Source organism: Morone saxatilis, unplaced genomic scaffold (genome assembly GCF_004916995.1).
Source record: "Morone saxatilis isolate NCDOM2014 unplaced genomic scaffold, NCSU_SB_2.0 Contig12, whole genome shotgun sequence".
Classification (NCBI taxonomy): domain Eukaryota; kingdom Metazoa; phylum Chordata; class Actinopteri; family Moronidae; genus Morone; species Morone saxatilis.
The window spans coordinates 7146469-7158307 of NW_023339674.1; the positions used below are offsets into that span (position 1 = coordinate 7146469).

General features: G+C 41.1%; 1 protein-coding gene across 3 annotated transcripts in view; it reads left to right on the plus strand.

Annotated features, from left to right (window-relative positions):
* dnajc6 (DnaJ (Hsp40) homolog, subfamily C, member 6) overlaps window positions 1-11831 on the plus strand; it is a 41043-nt gene extending 29212 nt beyond the window's left edge. For 2 of the 3 annotated variants that reach the window (XM_035652705.1, XM_035652703.1), the window contains 10 exons: window positions 114-193; window positions 336-529; window positions 2971-3348; window positions 3596-3739; window positions 4682-4783; window positions 4986-5120; window positions 5836-6147; window positions 7109-7257; window positions 7698-7874; window positions 11043-11831. In XM_035652705.1, coding sequence (XP_035508598.1) covers window positions 114-193; window positions 336-529; window positions 2971-3348; window positions 3596-3739; window positions 4682-4783; window positions 4986-5120; window positions 5836-6147; window positions 7109-7257; window positions 7698-7874; window positions 11043-11144 — 1773 coding nt within the window. In that variant the 3' untranslated portion in view covers window positions 11145-11831. The remainder of the gene's footprint in view (window positions 1-113; window positions 194-335; window positions 530-2970; window positions 3349-3595; window positions 3740-4681; window positions 4784-4985; window positions 5121-5835; window positions 6148-7108; window positions 7258-7697; window positions 7875-11042) is intronic. The other variant, XM_035652704.1, reaches the window with a different exon arrangement.
* Window positions 11832-11839: the final 8 nt, after the last annotated feature.

Genomic DNA, 11839 nt, shown 5'->3' on the forward strand with positions numbered 1-11839 from the left:
CATCTTAAACCTATATTCCAGCAATTCAGCTCATAAGTCAAATATGGTCATAGGAATGATAAAAACTATCAAAACAGACTTGTGTTGTACGAGTGATGGTCTGCTGTTGTTAGGTGTCCAACACCCAGATCTTCCAGATCCAGTTCCACACTGGCTTCATTGCTCCTGGTACCACCATGTTAAAGTTTAACAAGTAAGGACATTTCTTCTAATTAATCACTTGTGTTTGTATGACAGACCTTTTCTGATACATACATACTGATACTGATACATATGCTGCTTTCCCTCTCACTCCATGTGCATTTTTTTCTCTCATACACATAATTTCCTCTTAGACCAGAGCTGGATGCATGTGACTCTCCCGAGAAGTATCCCCAGCTTTTCCATGTGATACTGGATGTGGAGGTGGAGGAGGTGGACAAGCAAAAAGACCTGACGCCGCCGTGGGAGCAGTTTCCCTGTAAAGACCTTTGCCCCAACGTGCTCTTCTCCTGTCACCAGGAGCACCAGGACGCACTGGCTATTGCTGGTACTGTGGGGATGGGTACACTGGGGACAAATACAAACTGCCTCTGCTAACGTGGACCGCACACAGATGTTTAATCTATAACATCAAGTTATACATTAGCTTTTGTGTGGATCTCAGTTTCATGAGCCTTTTCTGAAAAGCTCAATGATACCATTGTTTTCTGTCCATAGCTAAATAAGTATCCACTACCATACTGGCTACTAAATGCTTATCATTTAAACAAAGATAAAATAGTGATTATATTAATACTCAAAGGCAACATCTCTCATGACTTTGACACAGAAGCATTGTTAAAGCTTCATGCTAACTGTTACTGTTGGTAGATATTTATTAAAATGACAAAGATTACCACATTGTACCACCAACTACAGTTATAGCAGCAGTTAAATATGCACAGAAAAGCCCTGTATCAAGTTTCAGCTCAAAACCTCAATTAGAAAATACAATCCAGCGGCATATAACCTGTGTAGTTGAATGACTCTTTGATTGACAGTCAGTGATTTTTAAAACATTTTCAATGTGTAATGTTGAAATGCATCTTGTTTTACACAACATTAGGACATTTTTCATATTTATTTTCTTACTGGATAGAGAGCTTCCCAACCAGTGTGTAACATACATTCAGAAAGGCTGATTGTTAACTGTTGATTGTTAGCTGTTAAAATTCTACAAAAAGCAACGACTTGGCTCATTTTAGAATTAATCATAAACCTAAAGTAATTTTAGACCTTAATCCTAATCTTGAACTAATTTTACATTCAGTTAATTGTGACTTGTAAAGAATGTCTTGATTCTCAAACTCTAAAACTCAGACTTTTTCACAAAGATAGAAAGAAGTGAATAAATACACCTCCACAAACTAACACGCTCACAAAATTATTATGCATGTACACTCTTACACCCAAATTTTTATGCACATATGTGTAAAATGGTCAGTGGTGGAAGTATTCAAATCACCAAGTAAAAGTAGAAATACCACACCTAAAAACACGTCATTAAAAGTAAGACAAAATGTACTTACACCCTATGTAGAATGGCCCTTGTCAGTGTTAAGTTTTATTATGGGATCATTATTGATGAATTATGTACTTAACTTAATTACTTAATTAACAATTTATAACTTGGTTGCATGATGAATTTGAACTCCTTCATATACTGTTGGGTAGTTTAATCTGTAATAATGCATCATATTTTATACTGGTCATATAATTTTTTGTGTAAAATCTCTTAATCTTAAAAAGTAGCTAGTAACTATAGCTGTAAAATAAAATGTAGTGGAGTAAAACGTACAATATTATAGTATGAAGTAGCATAAAGTGGATAGACTCAAGTAAGTACCACAACTGTATAAGTACAGTATTTGAGTACCGTAAATGTACAGAGTTACTTTCCATCACTGTAGACGGTGCACAACTGATACGTAGGATAGTGCTGTGTATGCAAAAATACATTCATACACATTTACATGCAGACACGTGAACAAACTAATAAACTAACTCTCATTTTTGTCCCTACAAGATGAGATGGAGGGATTGGATTTGGAGGGTAAGACAGTAGAAACCACAGACCTATTAGAGGAACTGCTCAGTACAGTGACAGTAGTTAACCAGGGTTTGGTTCAATTCAATCATACATTGACCCTATTGACGAATACATCTTCTGTTATTGGAAAATATCTTGGCTGTTTCCATTCACAATCTGTACTGATTGAATTGAAATGAACCCCAACCTTGTTGTGCAGTGATATATCAGTTTGGTGGATGATTTAAATCGGTCACTGTCGTAAATTCCAATTATCTGGAGACCTGAATAAATTACTAGTGTTCCCTTAACACACGTCCCCTGACATCCTACAACAGCAGACTAATGTGTTTTTCCCTGTATGCAGAGAAATATTTGGGAATATTTACAACACATATTGATTGCTAAAGGAAGCAGCTGTAAGTGGTACAAATTTAAAATGTTCTACCAAAGTGAAATATTGCTGTAGATTAATACTACCTGAAGTTTACAGTCCCATCCCTATTAAAAGCATACTGTATATTTTATTAACTGGATTCTGTCCAATTTATTTATCATATTGTCTTAGAAATTATCCCCTCCAGTTACTCTAGCTAAAAGCAGCAACCAGTGGCAAAGTGTGCAGCATAGTAAATTATAGCACGCAGTGCACCGTATCAGGAGAATAGCTGGTGCTTGTAGCAGAGATGACCTACGTAGATGCTCATTATCCCCTACTTTGCTCTTATCCTTTTTTCTCTCAACCTACTCTGTATTTCTGTCTGCTTTTCCCCCAATTAATTTCCTGCTTTGTTATTTCTTCCACTTTCTGCTTTCTCCACTTTGCATGCCTTTGTTTCATTTGGTAATTCACTACATTTTTTCTCTGTCTCTTTCTTTCTCTACCTCTTTCCTTCTATTTCTGTTTTATCCTCTTGCAGAGCCAAGCCGGCCCCACGGAGGTCCGGAAGGTCGGGGCCACGGCGAGGAGAGCGAGCCCTCGGATGATGAGATGCTGTCTCTCTCCAGCCAGCGAAGCAACGCCAGCATTGCCCCCCAGAGACCCGACCCCCCTGCTCCAATGCCTGCTGCCGCTGCACCCACTGAGGAAGTGGATCTTCTTGGCCTCGATGGGGAGGGGATCAACCGGACGTGTCCTTCATCTCAGCCCCCGTCTACTGCAGCCGCAACCACTGACCTCCTGGGGGACTTGTTTGGGGGGCCACCCCAGCCAACCAGTGGGGCGTCATCTGCCCAGTCCACACCACATAAAGTAGTCCCAAACACTGCCTCGCCATGCCCCTCTCCTGCGCCACCAGGTGAGATACCAAGTTTGAAACTACATTTGACACACAACCCTAAACAAAATGTTCTTATTATATGTAATGCTGTGACTAGAACATCTATATTGTGAAGTAAAAATGCTACAATAACACCTTAAGATTTTTGCACATGGAAAACCAGTCAGGTTTATTTAAAAAAATAATATACAAAAAAACCCAGTGGCACATTCTGTAATGCAAAAGCCAAGACAATAACAATGCTGGGTATGTTTGTTTCCCTCAGCGTTTGATCCCTTCGGGACGGGTCCCATGCCCAAGCCTCAGGACATGATGGGTTCATTTCTTGGACCAGGTAATGTGGGGCAGCCAGACCCATTCTTGCATGCTGCTCGCTCTCCATCACCCACCCTGCAGCCTACAAGCTTGGGTAAGGCATGTTTCTACTGCTGCACTCTCACAGCTTTTTGGATCAAATAAAACCTTTTAAAGTAATCAATCAAATCAAAATCAGGGTAAGCATGTCATACAGTATCTGCAAGTCTGCTGCCACATTTTAACACATAAAAGCATTGCGATTGTCTCTGTTATATCTGATTGTCTGTTTTATTTATTTATTTGATTAATTAGACTGCACCATATATTTAATATCTTTCTCAATTTTCTGAGCACTACTCTACTTGCTGATGAATCACACACTGGTTTTGGAAGATATTGTTTTTTTATATATTGCTGCTGTATGTTGGGTGGTGAACGGGTTTGCATGGTGTATGATAAGTATTTGCAGCCTGTCAGATTAGTATTGCACAGAGGTTGCACAGGCTTGATATTTTACCCACAGCACGAATCATTCCCCATCAACCAACAACATTTTCACCCTGAACTGTTCCCAAAGCCAATAATTTAACTTCAAACATGGCAGGGCAGTTCTGCTACTTTAGAGGGAGACATTTCTTTAGACTTGACAACTTTAGTGTGTATGATGATGCACAACAACAACAACATTATTAATAAGCTTTTTAATCAGTGTAACATTTTAAAATGACACAATGATTAAAAGGCATACTGATAATTTTTTTTTTATTTAATGTATATTGCCAGCGTGGACCAAACCTGAGCCCACAGCAATTCTTGTGAAAACAGAGACCTCTATTTCAGCTATTACAATAACATGTACATTGCCTGTGAAATATGGTATGACACTTTTTGGGTGCCCTTTAATCACAGAAATATCAACATTATCCAACCGCCCCCATAATAACACCTCTTCTGAGACTCAACCCTGCTATTATTTTCTCTGGCTGTGTGGGTTCCTGTTGCTCAGTTCCCATTCACTGTGTCCTCAGTCTGTGACGTTTATGTGCTTGAATAGGCCGGAGTTCCCCTGTCCCACCCACCACCCCAACCGTCAACATTCAGCAGCAAAATGCCATGGGAGGATGGGACTGGAACAGGCCAGCCACCGCAAGCACAGGTAGAAACCAGTAACTCAACCAAATACACACTTAATTAACTGGAACAGCACTGAATGTTCATCTAATTCTTTGATCAGGGAAGCTGACCAAACCTTTTTGTGTTTATTCACATCAGTGGAAGTTGGTGGAACTGAATGAGATAAAAAGAACTAAAATGCAACTGTTTTCTCCTGCATTGTTGTTTGTTTATTTACCCTGTAGCAGGCTTTAGTATGGGCAGTCGGTCAGCCACTACAAGCCCCACAGGGTCGGTCCACAGCACTCCTACCCACCAAACCAAGCCAAACACCCTGGATCCATTCGCTGACATAGGCAACCTCGGGGGGAGCCTTGGAGGTCAGTCATTGGAAACATTAGCATTAAACATTAAAGCTAGGGCAGGTAACGTCAAGCAAGAGACAATTCGATTTTAAAAGTATCCAACCGAAACTCTTCAGGGAGGGGGTGGGATATGAACATGCAGTGCCTGAGAGAAGCATAGCACATAGTCATCGCCAGCCGTATCCAACAACCTCATTCTCATTCATAGTTTTACATAGTTTAGGAAAATAACAAATTCCCACCAAAACAAAACAAAATAGGTAATTACCTGTCAGTTCTCATTATTGTTGAAAAGCCACTCCTGTTGACTCTGGTTTAACCTGTTGCTTTATCCAAACTTTCTACTTCTGTGTTTCTTTTCTTGCTTTGTTTAGCACTAAAAGCTGTTGTAAGTAAAGGTCTTCCTCTGCCATTCTTGTGCAACTAGATTGGTAGCTTTTAGCAATATATCCCTGGCCAGCTTGTGGAAGACTTGCACTGAGTGCAGGGGCAGAGTGCGCAAAGGCAAGCAGATAGGTAGGGAGTCAGGGAAATTGGCCAGCCAATCATTTTATTCTTTTTATAGAAAAGCATTTGATTGATTGATTTCTGTCGGGATGTGACGAGAATTTCAACAAATATTACAAAAAATACTTCTGAAATACTTTACATACCTTAGCCTAAAGTATATTAACTCAGTCTTTGTTACATTCACCACCAGGTCTTAAATCATAATATTTGTCCTGTCCAGGTTCTGGCTTCTCCAGCAAACCCACCACTCCAACTGGTACCGCCCCTTCCATCCCTCCCATGGGCTCCCCGTCGCGACCTCCTCCATCTCCCCAGCACGCAGGAGCTGGCTTCCCCTCGTGGCAGCCAGGTGCTGGAAGCGGTGGAGGGTGGCAACCCCAAGGACAGGGCCCTGCCCCGCAGCCAAAGCCCAGCCCCAGCCACACCCCCATGCCTCACACATCACCCCAGAACCGACCCAACTACAATGTCAGCTTCTCTGCAATGGGAGGGGGCTCGCCCAGCGCAGGAAACAAAGCACAGGCTGGCATGGGTGAGCATGTGGAATTAGATTTGATGTTTTCTGGTATGATGCAAATATTGTTGTCAGGATTTAGGTATTCCCCAAAAATCATCACTATGAGAAGTATGTTTATTTTGATCCAGGTGCAGGGAAAAGGAATCCTGAACATTTTATTAAAATAGATTAATGAGCATTTATGTGTTTGGTTTAGAGGTACTGTGTGTGCTGTCTGAGTGCTTCTGTTGCCACTGTATTAATAAAATGACAGAAATGGAGCAAAGCCTGCGAGCTAGTTCAGGCAGTCAACTCAAGCTGCGCTGTTACATACACATGACATGCCTCACTCCATAATCACTAACCAAGCGCACCCTTCCAATCTGGCGGTCTATTTAAACTGCACAATTTCCCAGCTCTCCCTCTGCTCTGTATTTAGTTTGTCTGTTGTCTGTGTCGTCATGCTGCCTGCGCACGTAAGCCCACACACCCCATAGCCTCACCTGTAGGCTCCGGCTAGGTGTTTAAGGACTTGCTATCACTCCAAAGCCTAAACAATGGATGTGAGTCACTATACTGCTGTAATAAACATTTCAAACGTGAGTTGTCTGACTGAAATAGTCATGTACAATATATACATACATTGACACTTAAATATACATATGCAGACAATCTGTTTATCAATTTTGTTGTTTTTATCCTATATCTGTTTCATCCAATTGTTTAGTTATTTTAACCCAGAGCATACATTAGATCTGATTTATATATAGAGATATTTAGGAGAGAGAGCAGAGAGATTTAGTTTTAATACTTAGTGACAGATTTTTATACATTAACCTTTGGTTGCTGTAGGCACATTCATTCTTCAGAATTGATCTGTCACTAAGACAGTTGTTCACAGTACGTTGCATCTAATGTAAAGTGCGAGGATGATCAGTTGCGGAGTAGCTTAAAGATATATGTTTTCTTTCTTTGTGTTTGTCTCCCTCTTTGCCAGGTACTAAGCCCAGGGTCTTGGATGCTAACTTTGATGACCTGCTGTCTGGTCAGGGCTTTGCAGGGACCAAAGAGAAGAAAGGGCCCAGGACTATAGCAGAAATGAGGAAGGAGGAGATGGCCAAAGAGATGGACCCTGAGAAAATAAAGGTCTTTTTTCTGTGATACTGAGTAATATCTGTGTACTAATGAAAATAAGGAGTACTTTTTTGTTCTTTTGTGAGAAACACCATGAAGTCCCATGACCCTTGCATCACTACATCTGAGCAGAATTATGGTTTGACATCAGTTCATTGGGTTTTTATTGTCTGTTTATTCAGTCTAGCACAATAGAAGCAATTCAGTGATTCCCAAAAGTAGGATGGTGTACTCAAAAACCTTTGGCTGTGAAAGCCTTTCTGTTTATTTCAGAATTAATGAAGCCACCAGTGTAGGTCTCCCATGACCAAACTATGGTTCCTCTAATTACTCCTTTAAAAACATTTCACCAGAGCCAAAATAACTGAAAGCATTTCTGCTAATTATTGTTCCAAATCTGGTCATCACCGGCTAATGGTGCGACTTCTGTCTCTCTCCTGTTTGTGACCCAGATTCTGGACTGGATTGAGGGGAAGGAGCGTAACATCCGTGCTCTGCTGTCCACCATGCATACTGTGCTGTGGGAGGGAGAGACGCGCTGGAAGCCTGTGGGCATGGCTGACCTGGTTACTCCCGAACAGGTCAAGAAGGTCTACCGCAAAGCTGTCCTGGTCGTCCACCCAGATAAGGTGAGACAGATAATGACTGGTGGAGTTCATGCGGGGGGAGAAAACAAGGCTTCTCTGTCCTCAAACAAAATCTCTTTTATTAACCCTCATGTTTTGTTGATATTGGCTTTATTTTCTTATTGTTGGGATTTGAACATACATGACTGTTACACATGCAAAAAAAAACAATAAGAATAATTAAATTTTTTTTGCCTTTATTGGATAGTGACAAGTGAAGAGAGAGGGCTATAACATGCAAAAAAATATCTGGAATCGAACCAGTGATTGTGGTGCCCTAAAATAATTACAATTTCTGTCCAATTTTTCCTGTTTCCTGAAGTGTAAAATTTGTTATCCTACGTGGTGACATTACTATGGTGGCCCTTAGGAACTTAGGAAGACAGACAGATTTACGAAAAAACACATATAGAGAAAGTACAGCCAGATATAGAAACACTGTAAATAGCACGGAGATCAACAGGGTTTCCATGGGACACTAAAAAATGATAAACACAGGTTTGTGACTCATGAAGTTATTGAAGGCTGTCTGTAAGGAAATTGAGCTAAAAAAAAAAAACTGTATGACCCAGCTGTGTCCAGGCGTGCTCATCACTTTTTTGTGTCCCCTGGAAACAGTTACTGCAGTGCAGTGTATTTGACTGTAATCTAAGAGACATAAAACATCAAAGGATCGATAAAATTGGCAAAATTAACAGTTGAACAGGAACTTTTTCAAACACGACGTGAACAAAGAAAGTAATACAAAGAAAAGAACCAAAAAAATAACCACTTCAACAATTGGATAACTCAGTGATAAAAAAGTATTTTTCAACCAATCAAATAAAGAACTACCGGTACTATCCTGGTGAACAGAGTTAGCAGTTTCATGAAGGTGATTTACTATATCGCCAATCGTAGCATTATAGTCAGGCACAAAGGTACAACACTCAGAACCAATTACAGCACAAGTTCCTCCTTGGGCTGCTAAAAGAAAATCCAAAGCTGCTCTGTTTTGTAAAGCTAGAAGTCTAACAGAGGCGAGTTCACTCGATATCAGCATGAGAGCCTTACCGGTTTCATTAGCTATAACTTCTATTGCTTGAGACAGATCGGCAATTTGATCTAATGCAGACATAATCCCGTAAAAAGGAAGAAGGGGACCAAGTACATTCTTGAAAGATGATTGATGATGAGTCCCAAAGATATCTGAAGTTCCACGTCGTACTCGTTTAACAGGAGGTTTCTTGGGCAAGGAGTGAGCCACTCTCATAGCTGGGATGACGTATGCCAAGCCACAGCGCCCTTTGTAATTCACAGGAAGATACGGATATGCAAGTTTTCCGCATACCCAGTACATTCCCACAGGAGAGGAGATGGAGCAGCTAGCAGTGCGGTGAGCTAGAGCATTGAGGTGAACCTGGCCGGCTGCTTCCAAACAGTGATCAGGTGCAGAATCGAGGGATTTAAAGTCAGTACTGGTTTGTTCCGGGTCCCATTTAAATGTACGAAGGCAGTCAGATTCTCCTACAGGTGTCTCGCCGTCATTCTGGAGGCACCAAGGGAGCGGCTTAGGAAGCAGCATAATGGGAACCGGTTTTGGCGTTTTGAGACATCTGTAGCAGTTTGCATGTCCTCCAGAACAGTCAAGTGGTCTCATTTTGGTGATTCTGGCACAATCAGCGTGAGAATAAGACTGAGACAAGGGGACGTGCATCAGGTGGCAGGTGTCACAGTCAGAGGCAGGTAAGGCCATTAGAGGTAAACCTTCCCCAGCTGTGTAGGGCATCAGGCCACAGACATAACAGCTGGAATTGGGCCTTATGTGGTTGGCTATCTGCCATGCCATAGTCAGAAAAATATTAATATCATTTACTCTTACGTCTGGTGCTTTCATGACCTGTGGAGCTCCCATGGTGGACTCCACCAAGATCAGTGTTAGGAGATGTAGGATCAGGGGCATTATTGCGGATCCACAAAATCTGGCTCTGGATCTTCACAGTTAGACTTTTAGTTAGTAGTTTTGCGGATATGCTTGCAGAGTCCCCAGCCTCTAGCTGAACATCAGCGCCATCTGGAGTCCGGAAGGTAGTTTGTACCTGTGGGATAAATACAGTGAACAGAGAATGACTAAAAGCAGCACAGCAAGTTCCTCATTGTCCTTACAAATAGCAAGAAAAGTCAAAGGCAGTCATAACTGCAACCCATAAAATGATCTTACTGGGGCGTTTAGTCTTTAGGACAGCCTTTTTCTTTTTACTGTCTGGTATACTCAGGTTATGGCTCTAAGATCTGTTGTGAGATCATGGCAGGTAGACATCACCAGTATGCATGCAAGGAGAAAGTACAAGCCTTCTCACCCCTCTATTTATCCTCTCTTTTATCATAAGGATAGCGAGTGAGTGAATCACAAGGCCCAATCCTGATCAATCATTACGGCAGGATTTCAATCATGAAAACAGGGCAGACTTAGTGGCAGCTGTATTATCAGATTTGTTTGCATAATCCCACAAGAACAAGAGCACCTCTTTGTGAATTTAATGTGACTTTAAAGGACACATAAAAGCTGGCATATCTGGACAGATGGACACACATTCACACATAAATCAGTTATCATTAGCTTAATGAAAGACAAAAGCAACACAATATAGAAATAAATAATGGTAACTTATCTGAACTTAAGGGTCTTATTTTCATTGATTAACACAATGGAAACAGCATTTTGAGGGTCAGCAACATTATTATTGTGCAACAAGTTTTAATTGAAGAGTATTGTAGGCGTTTTGTAGTTTGCTTTTGTTTGAGAATGTTATGTGTCTCTTTGTGTTGTGTTTGTTTGCTTTAGTCCTGTTTATTTGTCACCTTCCCTTTTCTTCCCCAAGGCTGTGTGTAAATTAATGGATTACGTGCATGTGCGCAAGCCAATTTGTTACCTTATTTTGACCCGAATCACGGAGTAAATCGACACCTAATGACGTAAGGCTTGATCTTGCAGCTCTTGAATTTTACGAGCAGCTTTGTTTAGCTAATGTCTGCCCACAGTCCCATCTGTTATGTAAAAGCAGATGTTTGGCCAAAGGTAAAACACCTGCTGTGCATCACTAATTTTAATATGGCGAGAAGTGCACCATGTTTTAAGGTGATTTTCCTATGGGTTCAACTGTTACTGTCTTTTTCCATCTTTCCTCACAGGCGACAGGACAGCCCTATGAACAATATGCCAAGATGATTTTCATGGAACTAAATGACGCCTGGTCAGAATTTGATAGCCAAGGACAAAAACCCCTCTACTGAATAAATAGTGAGAGAAAGTGAGCAAGGAGAGGATGTCCCTGCTGTCATCTAACCCTAAAAATGTGTCACCACCTCTGGTCAACATACTACAGCTGCACCCTACAACATCTGCCTTTATACCTGTGCTTTGACCCGCACTTCTCTTCTCACCACACACACAGAACACAGAACATCCAGTTGATCTGCAAAGACGGCAAAAGACTACCGAACTCCAGTGACCAGACTAACAACTGAACTAATGACTCCCTGTAGCTCAAATGTACCTACCTACTGTATGTATGTGGTGCAACATTTTCCGTACTTGTTGAGTGTCCTTAGCTCTGAACCAACCCACCAATCAAAGCAGATGTCACCGGGATGTCTAGAAAAACAGAGAAACTCTTGATTCAGAGGAGTCAGAACAAAAGACAGGGAGAGACGATGGACACACAAGATAAGAGAAAACACATCAGGGAGTAAACTGAACTGGACTGGTCTAAATAAGGTATTCAGAGCGCCAGATTGTCTGTAAGGCACAAAAAGCATTTAACAGCAATCAAGCAATTTACCCAAAAAACACATTCTATTGGGAAATGTTTTGCTTTGTACTGATAATTGGATGCATGATCAGTTCTGTCATATCAGAGCAACAGTTTTTCATACAATCAAACGTTACTAGAAAGACAAAAAAGAACAGCAGCATCCAGTTACTATAT